The sequence below is a fragment of the Cydia strobilella genome, chromosome 3 (assembly GCF_947568885.1).
Source record: "Cydia strobilella chromosome 3, ilCydStro3.1, whole genome shotgun sequence".
Classification (NCBI taxonomy): domain Eukaryota; kingdom Metazoa; phylum Arthropoda; class Insecta; order Lepidoptera; family Tortricidae; genus Cydia; species Cydia strobilella.
The window spans coordinates 9931279-9955777 of record NC_086043.1 but is presented as its reverse complement, the minus strand read 5'-3'; the positions used below and the strand labels follow the sequence as shown (position 1 = coordinate 9955777).

General features: G+C 37.7%; 1 protein-coding gene across 1 annotated transcript; it reads right to left on the bottom strand.

Moving 5' to 3' along the window:
- Positions 1–4900: 4900 nt before the first annotated feature.
- On the bottom strand, positions 4901–21248 carry LOC134755815 (uncharacterized). The gene is made up of 11 exons (XM_063692422.1): positions 21064–21248; positions 18224–18431; positions 17343–17549; positions 17035–17140; positions 15606–15759; positions 15354–15499; positions 14776–14902; positions 12812–13033; positions 11495–11665; positions 10399–10601; positions 4901–5518 (listed from the first exon to the last, which is right to left on the bottom strand). Exons 1-10 carry the CDS (start codon positions 21190–21192, stop codon positions 10479–10481), a joined length of 1593 nt encoding a protein of 530 aa, XP_063548492.1. The 5' UTR covers positions 21193–21248; the 3' UTR covers positions 4901–5518; positions 10399–10478.
- Between the last annotated feature and the right edge of the window lie 3251 nt (positions 21249–24499).

Below are 24499 nucleotides of genomic sequence, written 5' to 3'. Positions count from 1 at the left end.
TAAGTATATGCGTTATCAACTGATATGTTTGAAGTCGGTGCCAAGCCAAGTAGTAACATTACCAGTCAAAAATAATCAGCTTTATGTCTACAAATCCCATTGCAACTGTACATATATTATAAACGTGAAAGTAATTCTGTCTGCCTCTTTGTTACCGTTTCATGGCTAAACAACTGAACCGCTTTAACTGAAATTTGGCATGAAGGTTCCTTGAATTGTTTTATATTTTTAAACGTAGTCCTCTGAATAAGCGACAGAAAATAACTCAGTCCCAATCCCATACTTGCGTGCTATGGACTGTTAAAAATTAGTAAGAAATGCTCTTTAAAAAATACGACTACAAATAAACGCATCAGATTTATTAGTGTGCCGACAAGCATGGTACGAACTGCGCTAAGAAGGTTCAACCGTGTGTTCTGTTCTGAGGTGTGTTCTTAAATACCTACAGAAAGTTCGTTTGTTGTCGTCGTGTAACGCTGCGTCTTACATAGGCGAACACTCGCGAACGCGAAGAGAAGCGACGCGGCGCGGCGCGGCCGGCCTAAGGAGATCGCCCACGTAGGACACTTCTATAGATATCAAAGGATTAATTAAGGCGCCGTGCCGCGCCGCTTCGCGTTCGCGTGTTGTTCGCCTACGTAGTACGCTGCGTTAGGCAATCCAACGTACATACTTATATAGCCGCATCCTTATCGAATTGCACCAAAATCACTATGAATATATGGTTTAAAATTTGGATTGGCACCGACTTCAAACATATCAGTTGGTAACGCATATACTTAAGCACGGAACCCTAAAAAGGATAATATTTTATTTCATCCTTTTTGAAGTCGGTTTATCTTTTTTTTATAAAAGTTTTTATTAGAAGACACAATTGGGTCAAACACAAAACTGTGTTCACGTCTTTCCTGTAGACATACCCAAAAGTTAAGGGCTATAAATGTTCACCTACGAAATCATCACCTACATGCCCACAAGCTGTTAACTGTTGTCCATAGGAGAGAAAACTGTACAGTTCTGACTAGGGCTCCCGGTATCCGTGTTACACGCCGATACGAATACCCGTGTTCTTAAGCCCGGCGGTACTAAGAACCCGGTTTACACGGAACCGCCGGGATTCGAAAACGTTTCGAAGGAACGTTCCCAAGAAACGTATCTCAGACACGTATCTCCGTTTACACGGGTACTTAAGACCGTTCCGAACGGGTCCAAATACTCCGAACCAGTTTGAGCCAATGTACCTATACAATGGTAACAAGGTCCACTATTATTATGTTGACTTCAGATGAATTCGTTTGTCGTACGATGTTTAAAGTGAAGCTTTTATTCTATCGCCCCAATTTATTAAGTTAAGATTAAAACCGCGATTTTAATACCGATTTTTTTTAGTTAAATGCCTACAATCCGAAAAAAGTTTCACTTGCATCGTGGTTTCATAAAACCGCACAATTACTTTTTTTTTATTTATTGTTTTTAACCGTATTGATAAAACATAGGTACTGAGCCATCTTCCTAATCATCCTATGTTTAATAGTAGGGATACATAATTTTTATTTTAAACTATTTATATCATTTAATAAAACCGATTGCTTCTAAGCTAAGTACAAAAATTTGATATCGATCATAGTTTTTTTTTATAATTACATAATGGTATAGTAAGTAAGTAAGTAAGTAAGTAAATATTCTTTATTGCACCAAAATTATACATTTTACATACATGTAAAACTACAAAGAAATATTTAAAGAAAAAATAGAACCAGGTAACAACAGGCGGTCTTATCGCTAAAAAGCGATCTCTTCCAGACAACCTTTGGGTAGCAGGAAATGTAGAACTCATACAAAAGTCAACAGGTAGTGCAAAGAGCTTAAATATGGAGACTATTAAACACAAACACACATACTACAATTACTACTTATACATATAAGTATTAAAACGAAACGTAACACACAAATAAATATACAATACAATATATATATATATATAATATATATTTATACAAGCATATATACAATATATAAAATGGCAACTTAAGGCAGAGATAGAAAGTATAGTTTTAGCTGATTTTTGAATATGGGGAGAGATTTAGCTAATCTTAATTCTACTGGTAAAGCATTCCACAGCCGAACAGCCCGGAAGGTAAAAGAGCTATTATAAAATTTAGAAGTAGATGAGGGAGAAGCAAGAATATGAGTCTGAGAACATCTGATAGAAGAGAGATACTTGAAACGCTCTTTGAGATAAGGTGGTGTAGCGGGGTTAAAGAGAATGCCATAGAGAAGGGCGAGAACATGAGAGTCACGGCGAAGACGAATAGGAAGCCACTTGAGCTGAGAACGGAACTGTATTTTCGTTAATAATAGGTGTGCAGACAGAATACAATATTAATTAAAAATAACAGTTTAATTATTTCGTGGTTATTTTTATCTCGGATCTATTACTGCTTTGCGAAAACAACAAACCTGCCAACGGCGCAAAAAAGTTATTAGTAGGTACACAAAAGCGGGATTATCGAATATCGAGTAATTTTACCCAAGAACCATAAAAACCCATACTACCTTGGATAACTTGCGATAATATTGCTAATTACATTAAGATAGATCTTTAAATTGGTAATCATTCATAATTCACTTTGGTCACTTTCGCACTAGCGTTCAGGTAATAAACTTAAATGCGCACGTTGCCGACCGGTGGTCCATCCATCCATTGTTTTCCAATATCCTTTTGTTTGTCATCGTCGAAAACATGTAGGTTCCCAAACTATTATCACAAGTGTCACCGCCAATTACAAGCTTTATGTCGTTGTAATAAGGTCAAAACATCTGCACAAGAAAATGTTTTCAATTGTTTTGTAGCTGCACCGCACTAAAAAGCGTTTTACTGTGGTAAGAGGTACCTAAAGTAAAAACAATTAGAATTTATTGAGGGTGCAATTTTATCAAGTTGATTTAAAGTGTTTATTAATAACTATAGCGACCCGCCCCGGCTTCGCATGGAGAGTCAAGCATAATAAAATACATTCTGTAACAAGTATTCACTTCGGAAGCCTAATCATACTAAGAGTTCAATGTCCATTTATCTGTCACCACAGTTGAAATTTTTACAGATGTATTTGTACGGAACCTTCGGTGGGCGAGTCCGACTCGCACTTGTCCGGTTTTTTTAAAAGTTAATAATGGGTTAATTATTCTTAAACTATAGACAGACAGCCATCGCGCACTTTTTTGTAGACCAATAAAAGAGAGACAAGTCCACCATACATTGATATCAAATAGATTGGGCAGCGTTTTCGATTAAGCCAGCGTGATTTTTTTCTAACTTCATTAGCAAACATCGTCATATTTCTACCAATTTAAACAAAACCTTAACAAAATATACACAAACATTCCCAAAGAAAAACTTCATTCATAGGTGAGGTCTGGTTATCGCGAACATACAGACAGACATACGGACCCGGCGGGGGACTTTGTTTTATAAGGTTTACCTACATTATATGACAAGAAATACAATTTCATATCATGTTCTTAAATTAAACTTAAAATAAAGAAGCAAGTTAAAATTGTATTTTTTATAAATACTTAATGCCAATTTCGAACATTAGTTTGACTTCCTGCCTACATACTGAACTCGATGGTTCTAATATTCTTTTTAAATAGGTACTAGCAGGTTTTATATTATATTGCTAAACCGCAACGTAAAAAAGTAGCTATTTAAAGTGCTATATAAAATACTATACTTTGATAAGAAGCGTGAATACTCTTAATACCTATTGCAAGCAAAAACTACATGCTCAAGAAAGGAGTTTCTAAACCGTTTATTGAATTTCGACTCTATGACCCACGGAATAAGGTTAAATATGACAGAAACTCGTCATGAATCTTTTGTCTATTCATTTGTAGCTGGCGTTCGTTCCTTCGCTACTATCGTCAAGGACGTGTCCGGAGCCACGGATAAATAAGATACGTATCTTCGAATACCCGTTTATCCGTGTACACGGGTCTTAACTACACGTTTCTTAATTAAACGTGTGGAACGGGCCAGAAAACCGTTTACGTATTATTCGGAAACGGGTATTCGAAACGTGTAAACGAAACACGGATTCGACCGCGAGCCCTAGTTCTGACGAACACACAAGTTTTCTCTCCTGTGGACGATAGGTAACAGCTCGTGGGCATGTAGGTAATAATTGTATCATACTTATCCAAATAAAAGGAGTACCTCTTCATGTGTATAAGGATTAAATAAGAAAATTAATTTATAGCCCTTAACTTTTGGGTATGTCTACAGGAAAGACGTGAACACAGTTTTGTGTTTGACCCAATTCCCCTAACGAGGGCACCACCTGTCCCTATGTCTGATTATTTGTAAAGAAACAATGTCAGAATTTGTCTTAGGTTCCGATTTAGCCTCAAATTAGAGTAGGTACCTGGCAGTAGCCAACATGACAATCGCTTAGGTATCTACAAACGCCAATCGAGAAATAAGAATGTCGTGATAATAGATGCGAACCAAAAGTCTCGTGGTTATTTCCATACATTATTTATTATGTTTCCTCTTATAGCTAATACTTCAGTAATAAATAATGCAATGTTATGGTTCGATTAACCTGGTCAGGTAGTCTTATTTTATTCTACTTTTCGCAAATAGCACATTATGTTGCTGACTTTAGTGCATGTTCAAAATATATTGTAGAAATATAATATTTAACACTTTGTTCAGAAGATAAGAAAAGTTTTCTAAGAAACAGCGGCTTCTTTCTGAATAGGCAAAGCAAAAAAATATCCTCTCGATTATATTAAAATGTCAGAAATACATTAAAATGTGAAATTCATTTAATGAAACAAATTAAATAAAAATATAGTAACAAAACTTATAAACTAAACGTAACTAAAATATACTACCTATCCTAAACCTTAACTAAAATAAAAATTCGCCCCTCGGCAAGGTGCCGTAGATGCTGGCAGCATTACCCCGCTGAATTGCAATACTAATGCGCTGTGCAAGGAAGCTGCCAGCCCTACGGTCCCCAGTCACATCCACCAGCCTCTTTGATAAGGCTCCGAAAAATTTCAGGGCACCGGGACCCCACGGGCCGAGTGTTTCCACACCAAAAGGGGTAAAACTATATTCCTGGCCAACACAGCTGTACTTGGCCCTTTTTCTCCGCTCAGCCACAAGCACCCGCCGCCAAAAAGCCGCTCCCATGCAATGGAAGTTACACTCTCATTTTAAAACGACATACTTAAATTACATTTTATCCACAAGAGTGACAAAGGAATTAGATGCCTTTTGGATTGTTTCCTCATTTTGGAAACCGCCACCAGGAATTTCCACCAGGAATTGACTTAAGTGATGATTTTTGATGATAATTATTAAAAAGCGTTTATTTGGATTTAATTTGTAATGTTTTACAGTTAGTAATTTCCTCGCATTGGTGTGGTGAAATTTTTTGTGTTTGACTCGCTGGCAAAGTTTGTTTAACAACAACTTTGCCCCCATGTAAAACAAATAACTATGTACCTATATAATATTGTCTTCGGTTACCGCGATAGTTACTCATGAAATAAAACTATGAAAACGGATTATATCGCGTATATTGAATTTATAATACATCCCGACGTTTCGAACTCTTTACAGCGTTCGTGGTCAACGGGTGACTGAGGAAAAATTACAAAGTGCAAAAATACCCACATACTAAAATAATGAACAATCATAGACTACAAACTTTAAGGCTGGTTGTACATGCAAAATCGGTTCATAAGGCTAGTTATACACTATAATTATTTTTCAAGTAAAGATAGATATATATACGCGATAAAAACTATGCCGGCTCCAACCCTACACCACGGACCCGAGAAGATTTAATTCCCTCCTAAATTGTAGGAGGGTATCCCAATATGGGACCGGCAACAAACTCGGCGGGACACATCTTTTCAAAACATCAGAATGTCCAGCATCATCCAACACTAAGGTCTCACAGTCTATGTCTCGCTTGCTCCTTTATCAGGTGGACTACAGGATCCCAAGCTGGTGGTAGAGAAAAGCCATCTTCCCTATTAAAGTTTGGATATTTCTTAATCTCAATGGCCTCGCGCAGCATTCTGGGTATGTAACGCTTCTCCTTGGCAAGAACCAGAGGCTTATCAAACTTGATTGAGTGATTGGCTTTATCCATGACATGCTCACAGACAGCAGACCTAGGTCGACGGTGCTTGACATCAGCTATGTGTTCCTTCACACGAGTGGAAATGCTCCGTTTCGTCTGCCCGACATATGATAGGCCACACTCACAGTCCAGCCTGTACACTCCTGCAGTCTGTAGAGGGGTATTGCATTTTACAGGCCTCAGGAATTGTGACATCTTCTTCATTGGCTTGAAATATGTTTTTATAGAAGCACGCTTCAAGATGTGGCTGATCCTGTCCGTGACCCCCCTGACAAAAGGCAGAATGGCAGGCCTGCGCTCGACTGTGGGGATCTTAATGTGGGACCTCTGGTTGACCCGCGGTATCCTGAGCTCATTTGCCTGGAGCGCGCGCCTGGCATGCTGGAGCTCCGCGGCCAGATGCTGGTCATCACATATCCTCTGGGCTCTCTGAAACAAAGATTTGCCTACTGTAACAAGTTGACTGGGATGGTGATGCGATTTGCCATTTAAGTACCTATCAGTATGAGTAGGTTTCCTATACACAGTGCGACCTAGGGTGTTATCAGGATTTCTTTTTACCAATACATCTAAGAAGGGAAGAGAACAGTCTTTTTCCAACTCCATAGTAAATTTTATTTTGCTATGGATGGAATTTAGGTGATCCAAGAAAGTTGAAACACTACTTTTTGGAAGTATAGTAAAAGTGTCATCTACGTATCTTTTAAATATCTTCGGTCGCACAGGAGCCAATGAGAGTGCCCTCTCCTCGAAGTCCTCCATAAAGATGTCAGCGACTACTGGAGACACCGGAGACCCCATGGCCACGCCGTCGACTTGAAGGTAGAATTCACCATTCCATAGCAAGTAGCCAGATGTAAGGCAATGTTCCAACAGCTTAGCATATTCCTCTGACATGTTCTGCTCACATAACCTCTTCTTGACAACTTCAATGCAGTCTTGTACCGGTAGGCTTGTAAATAGCGACTGAACGTCAAAACTGACCATGATCTCATCATCAGTCAATGTTAGGTCTTTAATCTCACCGATGAAATGGTAAGAATCCTTTGTATGCGTGCTAGTGTTACCACGTAATGCTGAGAGGGCTCCCGCGAGGTACTGAGCCAATTTATATGTGGGAGCATCTATCTGGCTCACTATGGGACGTAGTGGGGCACTAGGTTTGTGTATTTTTGGCAACCCATACAACTTTGGAGGCACGGGGCAGTCAGGAACTAAACTTGCAACATTCAGATCAAGGCTGTCCGAGTAATCACTAATTAGTTCTTTAGTGGTTTTCAATACTTTCATAGTCGGGTCCGTCTTTACATGTTTGTAGGTTGTAGTGTCCGTTGACCACGAACGCTGTAAAGAGTTCGAAACGTCGGGATGTATTATAAATTCAATATACGCGATATAATCCGTTTTCATAGTTTTATTTCATGAGTAACTATCGCGGTAACCGAAGACAATATTATGTACACCAGTACGGACTGGAAGTTGCAACCAAAATCCGGCGACATGAAGACCTTGGGAATAAGCTCGCGCGCGCTCGTTGCGCTCTGTATTTCTTGAAGAGGTGTCGAGATGAAAATCTTATTCCTACATGCGTGAAGATAGCTCCGAAGAAGGACATTATCGGCAGTGAACGCATACTTCGCCGGGCGAGTGAGAGATTACTGTGCAAAACCATCCATAACAACCGTTACACTGCTTATAGACTTGAGCAACAGATTAAGGTAGGCACCGGTCAATTGCAGGAAGTGTTGACAAGCACCGATTTTAATGATGTTGTTGAACAAGGTAATAAACGTTACGCATTTACATTTGAACAATGCAAGAAACGACAAAGTGCCAAGTTTGACAAGTTAAAATCGAAAACGAGACGCAGCGATAACGGAGGGCTTCAGAATAATAGCGCTAACGGAACGTCGCTGTCAGTGTCAAATCGGTCGGTTGTCAATCTATCCAGTAAACAATTGTCGACGTCTGAGTTTTCAGTATTAGAAAAAGGTCTTAATTATGTTGTGGCTCCGCGAAAGATCCCTTTTGAGGACATTATTGTTAGTGTAGAAGACTGTCTGGTGAAAAATCAGGTAAAGAAGGAAGATTTGGAGGCTATACGGCAGGATGTTTCGTCATTATTACGGAAAGCCAAGCCTCCGAAAAGGAATTTGCCTAGAGATGAATTGGCCGCGTTGAAAACGTTACGCGATGATCCAGACCTTACTATTCTTCGAGCGGATAAGGGAAATGCGACGGTTGTACTTAATACTTCAGATTATAACCAGAAAATTAGGGAATTATTAGCGGATACTACAACCTACAAACATGTAAAGACGGACCCGACTATGAAAGTATTGAAAACCACTAAAGAACTAATTAGTGATTACTCGGACAGCCTTGATCTGAATGTTGCAAGTTTAGTTCCTGACTGCCCCGTGCCTCCAAAGTTGTATGGGTTGCCAAAAATACACAAACCTAGTGCCCCACTACGTCCCATAGTGAGCCAGATAGATGCTCCCACATATAAATTGGCTCAGTACCTCGCGGGAGCCCTCTCAGCATTACGTGGTAACACTAGCACGCATACAAAGGATTCTTACCATTTCATCGGTGAGATTAAAGACCTAACATTGACTGATGATGAGATCATGGTCAGTTTTGACGTTCAGTCGCTATTTACAAGCCTACCGGTACAAGACTGCATTGAAGTTGTCAAGAAGAGGTTATGTGAGCAGAACATGTCAGAGGAATATGCTAAGCTGTTGGAACATTGCCTTACATCTGGCTACTTGCTATGGAATGGTGAATTCTACCTTCAAGTCGACGGCGTGGCCATGGGGTCTCCGGTGTCTCCAGTAGTCGCTGACATCTTTATGGAGGACTTCGAGGAGAGGGCACTCTCATTGGCTCCTGTGCGACCGAAGATATTTAAAAGATACGTAGATGACACTTTTACTATACTTCCAAAAAGTAGTGTTTCAACTTTCTTGGATCACCTAAATTCCATCCATAGCAAAATAAAATTTACTATGGAGTTGGAAAAAGACTGTTCTCTTCCCTTCTTAGATGTATTGGTAAAAAGAAATCCTGATAACACCCTAGGTCGCACTGTGTATAGGAAACCTACTCATACTGATAGGTACTTAAATGGCAAATCGCATCACCATCCCAGTCAACTTGTTACAGTAGGCAAATCTTTGTTTCAGAGAGCCCAGAGGATATGTGATGACCAGCATCTGGCCGCGGAGCTCCAGCATGCCAGGCGCGCGCTCCAGGCAAATGAGCTCAGGATACCGCGGGTCAACCAGAGGTCCCACATTAAGATCCCCACAGTCGAGCGCAGGCCTGCCATTCTGCCTTTTGTCAGGGGGGTCACGGACAGGATCAGCCACATCTTGAAGCGTGCTTCTATAAAAACATATTTCAAGCCAATGAAGAAGATGTCACAATTCCTGAGGCCTGTAAAATGCAATACCCCTCTACAGACTGCAGGAGTGTACAGGCTGGACTGTGAGTGTGGCCTATCATATGTCGGGCAGACGAAACGGAGCATTTCCACTCGTGTGAAGGAACACATAGCTGATGTCAAGCACCGTCGACCTAGGTCTGCTGTCTGTGAGCATGTCATGGATAAAGCCAATCACTCAATCAAGTTTGATAAGCCTCTGGTTCTTGCCAAGGAGAAGCGTTACATACCCAGAATGCTGCGCGAGGCCATTGAGATTAAGAAATATCCAAACTTTAATAGGGAAGATGGCTTTTCTCTACCACCAGCTTGGGATCCTGTAGTCCACCTGATGAAGGAGCAAGCGAGACATAGACTGTGAGACCTTAGTGTTGGATGATGCTGGACATTCTGATGTTTTGAAAAGATGTGTCCCGCCGAGTTTGTTGCCGGTCCCATATTGGGATACCCTCCTACAATTTAGGAGGGAATTAAATCTTCTCGGGTCCGTGGTGTAGGGTTGGAGCCGGCATAGTTTTTATCGCGTATATATATCTATCTTTACTTGAAAAATAATTATAGTGTATAACTAGCCTTATGAACCGATTTTGCATGTACAACCAGCCTTAAAGTTTGTAGTCTATGATTGTTCATTATTTTAGTATGTGGGTATTTTTGCACTTTGTAATTTTTCCTCAGTCACCCGTTGACCACGAACGCTGTAAAGAGTTCGAAACGTCGGGATGTATTATAAATTCAATATACGCGATATAATCCGTTTTCATAGTTTTATTTCATATGTACCTATATTCAACTCCGCTGAAATCTGACCGTTATCTTTAGCAATAAACATGATAAGAAAAAAATTAACTATTCATTTGGAATTATATCTTGCTCTTGGCCTTCAACATGTCACGCAATACTCGTCGAAGTATTTTACCGCTCCCAGTCTTTGGTATCTCGCTGACGAATCTCACACCCCCGCGCAACCGTTTCCACGGTGATACCTAGAAAAACAAAATTGTGCACGTTTAATATCATAGCACAAAACAGCGTACCGCAAAAAAATTGCTTTCGCCGAAAACTGCAAAGTTTTTTTAAGAAAGTTGGAACTCGTCTGCTTATTTATCTGTTTTAATTTATAATAAGCCCCTCAATTTACGTGAATCTATTCCATTTAGCCTAATTTTCAGTATGATTTGTGAATAAGCACAGCTTATCTATGATTTATTTTGTAGGACTGGTACACATTGAGTAGTTGACGAGGTCTCGTATATGTTGCCTGTTTCTGTGAGTACTATTAGTATTAGGGTTCGCACACGCTAACATGTCACCTAAACCCCTATTGCGGTATTTGATGTGTAGCCGCGAAGTGCTTGCGTCGACTTGCCGGGCGCGACGGCACCTGCGACCGGCGACCTGCCACTTACAGGGCCGAGATCCTTTTAAGATTGCTTGAGCGCGACAAATGGTGGAACCTATAACTAGTGGCTGGACTCAATATGCACGACCCGGTTTGAAGTGGTTATAGCGAACCCATTTCTTAATCTGCAGTTCAGCACATTATTTTTTTGTAAAACAGGGTAATACACATTAGTCTGATCATATCTAGTTAGTGTACGTACCCATACTATATTTAATTACGAACCCAAAATAGTTCAATAAGAACCAGTTTTTTTGTAAGGCAAAACAATTTTTTTACTTCGTATTTCAAAGAACCAGAAAAGTTGCTCTAAATGTAAATGTACTTTTTTTCGTTCATACTTACGTGTAATTTCGGTTGCACTCAAAAATTCAACTCATCGTTTTTTGTAGAGCGCGCTGAGACATCATTATTAGCTCTTAAAACGTTACGATGTATGAAAACCGAACTTGAAAAATGTAAATTATATTTTTTTACCTCTAAAGACACGAATTCAATAATGTCATTTTCCGTGACTTCTGCCCCCGGTTGTTTGACCACAAAAGCGGTCGGTAGCTCTCCAGCAAGCGGGTCAGGGGCGCCTATCACGCCGGCGTCTTTCACTGCTGGGTGCTTTAGCAGTACTCCTTCTATTTCTGCAGGAGATACCTGTAACGACAAGACATAGTTGAGAAACACTGGTAGGGTAATAGGGTGACACAAAGAAAACTTTTTTTATAATTACTTGTAGCGTCGTTTGCTTCTTACTTTTTAGTTTCGCGTATATTATTTTTCATTTCTTTTATTTCAATGTAAACTTTAATATATTAATATCGTATAATATTAATTGATATTCATATATTTTAAGTGATCATGTGGAAATACTTATTCATTTACATAATCTACAGATCAAACTTGGATACTGTTTAGAGACCAAGTAAATTTATGCTAAATATCGGTTAATTTAACAGAAATCATAGTTTTGGGTATTAGTTAGTACCTAACTACAATATGTCCTTGGTCCTTGCGCACAGGCTCGCGCATAGGTGGTGGGATAAAAAAGATGATATAAATTTAAAGTGGAAAAATTACTGCCTTGGGTGAGACTTGAACTCACGGCCTCTGGAAGGCAGTAATTTTTCCACTTTTAAATTTATTCTAAGCTTAATAGCATCGATCGCAGACGTTTCTGCTTGTTAAAAATTTATAAAGATGATATAATATTGTCTTCGGTTACCGCGATAGTTACTTATGAAATAAAACTATGAAAACGGATTATATCGCGTATATTGAATTTATAATACATCCCGACGTTTCGAACCCTTTACAGCGTTCGTGGTCAACGGGTGACTGACCTGTCACCCGTTGAGTTAAGAATTTAGAAAATTATATACCTATAGGATGTTTTTTTTTGTTATCCGTTAACTTCGGCGTTCTAAGTACATTTAAGGAAAATAAATGGCAAAGTAGCCTTTAATGTACAGTGAGCTGCAAAGTTACATGGAGAATGAATGAATTCATTGATTAAGTCGCCATGCACTTTTACTTTACGGCTGATGTTATACCAAATAACCACCAAAAAGTCTAGTGGACTAGACTGATGCAGTGCATTGTAGCTTCTTAGACTATACGAGTAATCTAAGGCAAGTGTGCACACTCAGAAATGCCCTATCAGATATAATTATTTATGATCTTCAAAATGGAGTTAATTAAAATAACGGTGTCTTTGAAAAATTCAATTAATTATTGCTTAGGAACATACCCTTAAAACTAACGGAGTTAAAAAAAACACGGTGTATTATGTATTATACCCACCTGCCACGCTTTATATTTGATAAGTTCCTTTAGCCTGCCAATTATGAAAAAATATCCATCTTGGTCGTAGTAAGCAATATCGCCAGTTCTATAAAAGCCATCGTCATCAAAATATTCTGATTTAGGCTTGCCGATGTAGCCATCGAAGAGTATCACGCCATTGACACACACTTCACCTGGCTCACCTGGGCCCAGTACATTTCTGGATTCAATGTCCACCACCTGAAGTTAAAAATAAGAAATGTCTATTGCAGACTAGATCAGCAAAGGGTATTAATTAATGGTAGAAGAGGTGTAGTCTAAGAACAATTCCCTTCGAATTTTACAGCTTAGAGTAAGTACCTATTAGATGTCGCTTTACGGTGGTTTTGCGTTTTGATTTACTAGTTTTTAGGGTTCCGTACCCAAAGGGTAAAAACGGGACCCTATTACTAAGACTCCGCTGTCCGTCTGTCCGTCTGTCTGTCACCAGGCTGTATCTCATAAACCGTGATAGCTAGACAGTTGAAATTTTCACAGATGATGTATTTCTGTTGCCGCTATAACAACAAATACTGAAAATAGAATAAAATAAATATTTAAGTGGGGCTCCCATACAACAAACGAGATTTTTTAAAACAAGGAGTTTTATAAGTAAAAAGCCACTTTTTAGGGTTTCGTAGTCAACTAGGAACCCTTATAGTTTCGCCATGTCTGTCTGCCTGTCCGTCCGAGGCTTTGCTCCGTGATCGTTAGTGCTAAAAAGCTGCAATTTGGCATGGATATATAAATAAAATAATCCAACAGTCGTACAATAAAATCTAAAATAAATATTTTTTAGGGTAAAGTGGCGATGGAAATTTTTTTCGCTTCAACCCTATAGTGTGGGGTATTGTTGGATAGGTCTTTCAAAACGAATAGGGGTTTTCAACAATCATTTTTTGATAAAGTAAATATTTTCGGAAAAATTGGCAAAAAAATTGGTCAATAGTCAATAGTCAATATATTCTTTATTCAAATAGGCCTAGCAACAAGCACTTTTGGTTTGGTTTGGTTTTTAGAACAGGTTCCAATGAGATGTTCGTTTGGAAAAATTGCGAAGCGCAGTTTGACTTCTGATCCTTATAGTGGGAAGTCCAATTTGTGCAAGAGGTAAGATTTTTTCCATAGCGAATGTATGAGAATTGTAAGGGGGAAATTTAAAGGGCTAGTGGGGGTAACGGCACCACTTTTCAGCCCGGCAACATCGGGTTTCTAGAAGCGTAGAAACCCCACTACTAGGATCAGAAGTCAAACTGCGGTCCGCAATTTTTGCAAACGGAACTTCACTGAGAGCCTGGTCTTATTTACTTACTAATAAAAAATATACCTACCAAAACAACTGCATTCACAGAATCGAAAACAAAACAATCTTTTTTTTTTTGACGAAATCGACTCAGGATCAGGATACTTGTATCGCGTTCCTTTCGGGCACCCGGGCATTTATTGTCCCATATTTTGTCTTTCCGCCATTTTAAAGACGGGTTTTAAGGCTTTTTGGGTACCTACGTAATTTAGGAACAGTTTCTTATAGTCCCTCATATCGCTCGAGAAAAGCGCTATACATCAGCTTGTGGAGTGACGAAATAGGATCGGATTAAGAATGAGTATATTATGGGAAGTTTGAAAGTAGCACCGGTAACGGAGAAGATGAGAAGTAGTAGGTTAGCGTGGTATGGGCATGTGATGAGGAGGGATGAATGCCATATAGGCAGAATAATGTTTTGGATGAATGTGATGGACGAAGAGCAAATGGTAGGCCCAAAAAACGATGGTTAGATTGTGTGAAAGAGGATATGAGAAAGAAAGGAGTGAGTGCTGAGGTGACAAAAGATAAAGGAGAATGGAAGAGAAAAACATGTTGTGCCGAGCCTACATAACGTGCGATAAGGGCAGGAAGAAGAAGAGAAAACTAGAGATGGAGAAGTTACTAACAGCCACATTACCTTAATAACAATTCCTTGAACAGCTTTTCCGATACTGCCTTGTCTACGGTCAGCCACTGTTTCCTCTGTAATTGGTCCAGTTGTTTCAGTCGATCCATAACCTTGTAATACACGTAGGTTAGGTAACCTAGAAAAAAAATGAAGCTCAGCCAATAGTTTTGTGTGGTTTTCCATCGGAGAACAAAACTGTTTGGGGTACTATCAGCGTTAAAAAATATTGCTCCAGATCTGCCATGCTAAAAATATTCTTAATAAATAAAACAAATTGAACTACTTAGTCCCACAGTAAGCTCCATAAGGTTTGTGTTGTGGGTACTAGACTGCTATATACCTATATTAATAGATATATATTATATATATATAAATATTTAAATACATAAAAAATATCCATCACTCAGGATCACACAAATAAATGCCCATATCGGGTTACGAACCCAGGAGCTAGCTCCAGCTTCTTAGGCAATGTCACAACCACCGGCCGTTAAACTATGCAACATGAATACCGTACAAACTTGCGCTTGTACAACATTATTCTCCGTAATTTGATAGTTGGCAATTTGTAATTTTTCGTATATTACCTTTTTTCTAATTCCTTGATGACACTCTCGTCTAGAGGCGCTCCACCAGAATAAATGATTTCCACAGAACGTAAATCAAAATTATCTACTAAAGATGACTTGCTCATTAAGACTACTAATGGCGGAGCTGCCATCAATGACTGAACCTGAAACAAAATATATCACTTGAATTATCTACACGGTTTGTCTAGTGCTTTTCTTACTTACTTCACATTGTTACATCATAGCTTAAGCAAAAAAAAAATTTCCCACCTTATATTTTTGAATAGTTTCGAGAAACTGCTTTTCTTTAAATCTCGAAAGAAGTATGACCATTTTGCCATTTACTAATGTTTTCAACGTGATTATTAGGCCGAAAGTATTGCACAATGGTGAAAGTGTAAGTGCTGACTTGTCTGGACAAAAACTAAAAATACGACCATATATTAGATACAATACAACGACCATACATTTTCAATAATCCATTATACATTAACTTACGAGTAGCACTCCAGAACATGATAAAGCCCCAAAACATGCTTTCCGATTTGTCACGTACCAAAAGGCCTTACTTATGTATGTGCTACTGTGCGTGATGCACAGAATCACATGTATGTTATAAAAAATGGAATTGGTACGTACTTACATTTTTTATCTTACTTAGTTTGGTGAAAAAAAGTAGTGTTAGAAAACCATTTTTCAGTATATATGATATATAATCACGACTCTGATATAACTGTATAACACAAAATATTTTCTGCAGATGTAATACAGCCTGATGGGTCACAGTTTAAAATGTTTAAATGAAATAGTAGAGTGTAAATCTTTAAGAAAACAATGACAATATAATGCATCTTTGTACTTCCTCTCTTACGCAGACTATTTACGTAAAGACATATGTACGTGCTGCTGCTGTATCTTCAAAACTTTAGAACTATGTTATAGTAAACTTTAAATTTAATTTCCATAGCATTCACCAAGGCGCGGTTCTCATTTTAAAATGACAAGGTTCTACAGTTGTGTTCTTAGAACATTGAGACCCTTAAGTTGGGAATTTATATAAAGCTAAACAATGAGTGCTTTTCATTAATATTGATCTCTTTATGCCAATTTTGCGAGAGAAATGTCTTATTGTTGTACAGATAATTGAGAGGGCATCGGCCGGTAGGCGCAGTAGTTAGGTTTTGTGTCAAGAATTAGTTTTTGCCTTAGTAATTTTGTGAGATAAGTCGGATTCTAGCGCGGAATTTGCAATAATTTCCTACATATCGCGTACGAGCAAAGTATACATGTATAATTGAACAGAGCTCATATATATGTACAATGTATATATGAGGTGAATTACAACGTAGTAAAAAATAAAAAGAGATTATTACTTGTATCAGAGAGATTATACTGAAAGCTAAGCCCGGTTTGTTATTTCCTGAGCAAACAAACTCTACCTAGTAGTTTAGGCACCTGGCAGTTATTCATCGGTGGCAGTTAGTATTGCATGCTAACCAAGGGTAAAATCATTTAAAGTATGCAATTTATAGAGCTCTGGGCATGGTGTGTTATGTATATATGTATACAGCTTTATATTATTACATCCGAGGTTATTTTTATTTAGTTATTTTGCTAATCGATGTTTATTGTACGTAGGTACTGGTTACTCGTAGTTGGAATATTGACTCAAATGTGAAGTTATGTATGTATAACTTACTCGTGCTGTTGGGAAACGGCGATTAGGTTCGCATGGGTTACCTTCGCGCCCTTGGGTAGCCCCGTTGTGCCCGACGAGTACAGTACAAGGGCCACTTCCACACGACCTGCCAATTTAACCCATCTAATTATATAGATTGACTTAGAAATTGCATCCACGCCTTTTTCCAGGTCCTAGGTGATGACTCGAGTTTTAAAAAAGACGATGTACAATTGTTAATAATAGTTGCAGAGTATTTTTTTCTGAATTTACTAAATATACGATATAACTTAAAATATATATAGGTATATAATAAATGTTATGTTTACCGTAATAGTCACAGAAATTTGTAAAATCAGCTTCCTTATTAGCGAGATCGTTGTAACTTATAATTTCTTTCGATGAAGAATCACCAAATAAACAAAATTTGCTAACGAATGTTAGCTTTTTCAGCGTTTCGTGGTGCTTCTTATACGCAGTTGGCGATAAAAACATATATTTTGGGTTAGTTATATTAGTAGTGTGTAGCAATTCACCTGAAATGATAATACTTTCATTTATTAATTAATAATACGAAATAAAACTATGAAAACGGATTATATCGCCACTACCACCACCACCACGAACGCTGTAAAGGGTTCGAAAGGTCGGGATGTATTATAAATTCAATATACGCGATATAATCCGTTTTCATAGTTTTATTTCTTGAGTAACTATCGCGGTAACCGAAGACAATATTATTAATAATACGGTTTTTTTGCATTATTATATATGTAGTCTGTTTTTTTTTCTTCTTCAGAAAATGGTTATTTCATTATCATTAGTAATAAATAAACGTGACTGTCTCTAAATCCCTAAGTTCTTGTTCAGGATATTAGTAGGTGTGGATACAGGGTAATGTATGGCTGGCCTTCACATTGGGGCCACTTTACACATTGCAAGTTCATACATTTCCAATTAAACGCAAAGCAAATAGCAAATGTATGAACTTGCAATAAACACTAATCAATGTGTAAACAGACCCCAATCTGATGTACAGCCACCCTTACCCGGATTGACCTCATGTTATTGTAATTTTATTTTATTGAAATTTTTTACCTACTTATTTATACAGTTTCTAAAAAATAATGACTAAATCCTAGATATCGTCTCTATTCGTGGAAGATAATCTTGACCATACTAAATATTTAATAATATTATTAATAGGTACCTGCAGTATAAGCACTGTTGATCAAAGTGACCGACGCGCCGGCGCACATGGCTGCAATGATGGTAGTCAGAACTTCACTTCTGTTCTCACTAACCACTGCGACCAAGTCTCCTTTTCTGATACCGAGCCCCACGAGAGAGGCAGCGACGCTTAGCACTTCGCGTACTATCTGCCCAAACGTGAGTTCCTCGCCCGTTGCCCCATTGACCTTAAATATTTTTTTGAGTCACTTTTGACTGGATTGAGATGTTAGTGACAATAAAGACCGAATGCAATAGTATCAGCGCGATGAAATCATACGCACAACACTGGCTCAGTCATTATACTATCCGCAAACCAACCTGACGACTCGTAAAACTTCTCAGTCACGCTTACATGGTCATGGTAAGAGAGACAGCGATATAACTTCGAGCCTCAGTTTGGTTTGTGGATAGTATAACAAAAAATTAGGAAAGTCCGGGATGTAAGGAAAGTGTATTTGGTACAACCAACGGGTCGCCGTCCAGTGGTTGCCCATCTACTTGTCGTTGTGGTGACAGTGCACAATGTAGTAGCGGATTTGCGTTGGCTTTAAACCAATAATTGGCAGAAAGTTGCATAGGATAAGGGCTAATTCAGACGTTGCGAGAATTCGCATGCGAGTTTCATTACATTGCGTTATTTGATCGGTCGGCTGAGTTGATGAAACCTCGATGGTCCGCAATGAAACTAAAATTGCATGCGAGTTCGCGCGCCGTCTAAATGAGCCATAAGGATATGAGTATTCTCGTTTCAGAGGCGAAAGTCGTTTGAATCGATAAGCCAAAATTTATTTCTGCCAGTTATTCATATCCATATCCATACTAATCCATACTTGTCCATACTAATATTATAAATGCGAAAGTGTGTCTTGCTTAAACTTAAACCGCTGAACCAATTTAGTTGAAATTTGGCATAGAGATAGTTTGAGTCCCGGCCTCCCGGGGAAAGACATAGGGTAGTTTTTATCCCAGAAGTGAAAAGGGGGGTGGAAGTTTGTATGGGAAATCGATAAAAAGCAGATTGGATAAAAAATAAAGTACACAAATTACTAACTCCACGCAGAAGAAGTCGCGGTCAAAAGCCAGTTTTAAATAAAAGTGAATAACATCTAAAGTCATAATATTTTGTAAAGAAGTGAGATATCTTCATTGAGATAAGGATAGATTTCTGACTTAAGTATTGTTCAAGGCTGCGCGACTGATACAGATAATGATAAGAGTGCAAGTTCTGAAATTAACCCGTGTGAAAGAACTTACGCCCGCAAAATAGCCCATGTCAGTACAAACTTAGCCGCAATCTTTTTTTCGTTATCTGTCATAAGAGAATAAAAACCGGTTATTTGTGACAGGTGTTAGATTGTAACCGATTCTAAACGACTAAAACAAATGAGATACCAATGTGGATCTCAAGAAAATATAGTATAATTATTCACTAATGACTCGCATCCCTCCATAATCCCTCAAATCAAATTGATATATTTTTTTAAGAAATAAATAGGTACTAAAAAAAAATTTTGTAACCAAGTCCTCCGGTGGCCGAGGCCGAAATCGAACCGACTTCTTATTTTTCTTTGGTAACTATATTCTGACGTCTATGTTAGTTTATTATTTATATATTAGTGTGACTCGAAAAACACAAACCAAAATCTAATAAATTAATTTTCATCACACCAGCTGGTAAATGCTCTCTTGATTATTCAAAAACTGATAAGTTGCATTTTATTCATATGTAGAGCAAAGTAATCTGATGCAAAGAGTTGTTTCCTTATGTTGGCTGGTAGAATTCACTTTTAAGTGATGTTTTTAAATGATAAATATCTTTTCATTTCTTATGCTCTGAAAGATAGTCATTGTTTTTCAAAAAGGTGTGCAGAAAATGATACGTTTCTGCACTAGAGCATTTTACGTTCCAAGTACGATTTTTTTAATTTCCATTCTGATATTTTAACTCCCCATTCCATAAATAACGATACTTTTGCCTAAATTGTTAATAGAAAGTACCCTCAAGAAATAGGTACTATAAAAATTAATACTTAGTCATCTTTTAAAAATACACATGCATTTTACTTTCCTCGTATTCGAAATGAAAAGTAGAGTGTTTAATTCGGGTGAAAGAAACCATTTCAGCCTCGGACTATTGCCAGTACAACTTTGGCAGTAATGAGTGCCTTTCATCACATCTACTAAATAACGTTTATTTTGGATTAGATTTGGTTTGCTTTTACTTGATGATTTATACACTTAGTATTTTCCTCGCGTCGGTGTGGTGAAAAATATTGGGTTTCACATAGTGGCAAAATTTGTTTAACCCTCGCAACGCCCGAGATTCTACTTTTTGAATCACTCGCTACGATCGTGGTTCAATTTTTGAATCTTTCGCTTGTTCGGAAATCAATATTAGCAAGAAATAAAAGAAAAGAAAAGAAAAGAAAATATATAATTTTTCATAGTTATATAAGTTATATTTTTGTTGGTCGCTTTTATCAGTCAGCAAGTGCCAGCACCGCGCGCTAACTTTATTTTTGTACGCGTGTTGAAAAGAGGTACTTTTTACGCCTTACATAACATACATAATAGATAAAAGATAGTTTATTCAGAAAACGAATTAGTAAATAAAAAAATGATATAACATTGATATTATATTATATTTTTAAAACTGCAATGCAAACAAAAGAAAATGAAATGTGATAACCATGTACCTAAATAATAAAACCGACGGCATAACCGTAATTCTACCTTTTAGATAGGCAGTGCTTTGCAATGTAACTTGTATGTACATTCTTTAAAAAATATATAAAATATTTTTAAAAGTAAACTTACCAGCGCTCTTTTCTCTTTAAAATTTAATATCCTCTCAATAAAGTAAATTCCGTAATTCATGTGAGCAGGAAAGCTGAAATTGTGCTTTCTGTAAAAAATGCCTTGTGCGCCTTTAGCTGCAGGTAACATTTTCCTGTTTTGGAATATGTACAAAACGGTATGAACAGGTCGCCGCGTCGCTGCACACTGGAAATCATAATCACATTGTATGAGTTTGGTTAGTGTTTGTTTATGATTGTCATGATGACGTAAGCAATACTTTATCAGTTGGTATCTTGGTCGGTGTTAATTTGTTTCATAGTGATAGCGGTTCGCCAAAAAACGCTGCAAATGGTGTTAAAGCTATGAAAATCGGCACAAAATGAAATAAAAAGGAGAGGAGTTATGACGTCATCTTTTTTTGTATGGAAAAAATATATTTTGTGTGTGGTATTAAATGAAAGGGCATTCTGAGTCGGTTAATTCAACGGTATCGTATCAGAAGGAGCCCAAACTTGGTATGTTTTGAAAATTATTTTTATTTAAAACACGTGACTGAAATGTAATGATGTGATATATTTTTAGAACCGGCTCAGAATGACTTTCATATAATACTACACACGATAGGTTTCTAAACAAAACATTTTTTTTCCATACAAAAAAATAATGACGTCATAACTCCTCTCCTTTTTATTTTATTTTTTGGTGCTTCGGGTCAAATTGATTTATATGGACTAAAGATCAATCGTGCCAATCGTTACTAAATTTCGGGGTGAACCGCCAGGACTATCAAGTGTTTCGACTGCGTTTAATATACCGAATTACCGATTCAAGTTGAAATTGAAATAGACTTAAATCGACCAGGATATGGACCATGATTAATAGTGCCAGTTTATAATAAAAATTGTGCAAGACTACCTATGTAATATTGTAATACTTATGAGCTTATGGTCACTAGGTAGACCGAGGAAAATCGGACACAGGGTGAATCGGATCATGATGAAAAATCCGTTGATATTTGAAATATTGCATTGACAATAGTGCACTAAAATATGTCTTCTGTTAGCTTGCGACGCCAGTCATAAGCAATATTTTCAATATAAACTTTTTTTTTAGTCTGACCCGATTCACCCTGTGATCCAATTCGCCTCGGTCTACTATACTACATATGCAGGTGTAGTGTTTGATGTCTCACATTTTAGATCATTTATTAAAAGCAGTGTCATAAACAGTGCTTTATAATTTTATAATCCCGTCTAAGATATATTAAAATATAGATCCCATAAAAGATATCAGGCTCTTAAATTTAATTGCAATTTAGTCTTAAGTGTCCGATGCTTCGGAAAATAATATTGAACAGCAGCTTTACGGTTTTAATGTGTCTTAATATTAAGACATCATTTATGTGATGTTAATATCTTTTTCTACTCGTCGAGTATAATCTGTGTATTACAACTTCACATGCAACACTACAACCTTACTCTTTTCAACTTTGGATAGTCTATGGCACTTCCGACTCAAGCATAAGAATTTTATCGATACGGTTTAGTCAGTCTCGTCAGTCAGACTCGATTCAATGCAAATTAGCCTACTTAAACACGCTGCTGCGGCGCATCTGCTTTGTGATTAGTTGGCCAACAAAAACATTTTATTTTATGTTGTAGTAGAAACAATTGCTTCATAAGTCAGAAACGCGCATGTGACACCCTTCATATAGCAACATCCATACCCTACGAAAACCGCTTAGCCTTGCTTGTTAGTCTCCATAGGCTACAGTGGCCAAAATCGAGAAAAAAACTGTCTTAAAATTAAATTTAGCGCGGAGCAAGTACCAGGGCCTCATGAGTTACGAGGAGGTGTCGTTGACCAACCCGCCGGGGGCGCCGGGCCCGGCGGCCGGGGCGCGTACGAGTATGAAGGTATCGCGGGCTGCGGCAGCTCGCGTATCTTAGCTGTATACTTTTGGTTTGTTTACCTATATGATTCTACTAGTTGAAAGTATATTTTTTTTTGTCTCGTAGAAAAATTATTGTATACAATAGTGATATAATTAAGCTTTTCAATCTCGTACCTTAACTTAAGCAACTCAGCAAGCCTCGTTGCTTAAACACGGTACTCGACTGAAAAGCTCTCTATTATATCACAATTGTATAAAATACTATACTATTCCTAACTGTAACATCTTTTACGCGTTGTACGGGTATAGTAGTGTCAATTGGCGTCGAATATTCCGTTGTGCGTTGTATATACAATTATATCGCGTGTAATTAAGCATACTTGTATTATTTAATTGAAAACGAATTTATTTATTTATTTGAATCATTTTAATCAAAACAAGGCACATTTTGTGGAAATCAACAAATAGTTACGTACATTATTTTTAAAGTATTTGCAAACTTATTAATAGATTTGAGAAACTTCTATGCTTTGTCACATTCTCCGCCGGGGGCGCCGGGCCCGGCGGCCGGGGCGCGTACGAGTATGAAGGTATCGCGGGCTGCGGCAGCTCGCGTATCTTAGCTGTATACTTTTGGTTTGTTTACCTATATGATTCTACTAGTTGAAAGTATATTTTTTTTTGTCTCGTAGAAAAATTATTGTATACAATAGTGATATAATTAAGCTTTTCAATCTCGTACCTTAACTTAAGCAACTCAGCAAGCCTCGTTGCTTAAACACGGTACTCGACTGAAAAGCTCTCTATTATATCACGATTGTATAAAATACTATACTATTCCTAACTGTAACATCTTTTACGCGTTGTACGGGTATAGTAGTGTCAATTGGCGTCGAATATTCCGTTGTGCGTTGTATATACAATTATATCGCGTGTAATTAAGCATACTTGTATTATTTAATTGAAAACGAATTTATTTATTTATTTGAATCATTTTAATCAAAACAAGGCACATTTTGTGGAAATCAACAAATAGTTACGTACATTATTTTTAAAGTATTTGCAAACTTATTAATAGATTTGAGAAACTTCTATGCTTTGTCACATTCTCACCTTTGTCTCGATAAGGTAACAGACGAACATTTTGATGTATCAAGCCTGATGTAGGCGTTGCTGGTGTGCACAGCTTTCTTTAATTATGACACTTCGCTCGATACAATTAATTCCCAAAGTAACCTCTAACTCGGACTTTTAATCCAAATTTACTCGGTTATTTATTATGTGCTACTATAAACAAAAAAAGAGGAAAACACAATCTTAACTTAAATAATAATTTCATAGCTTTCGAATTTCGATATTGTAGGGTAACGTTTTTAAAATAAATAAAAATCGACAAAATTCGATCAAAATTGACACTTGGCGCGCATGATCTTTCCCGTTCTTTCTTGCGAAATGTGACAGAGACAGCGGCAAACCGATGTAACGGCCTTAAGTTCACTGTTTAGCAGAATGTTACTTCCGGTATTTTCGTTGGTGGCGGTCAAGTTGGACTCCGCCTGC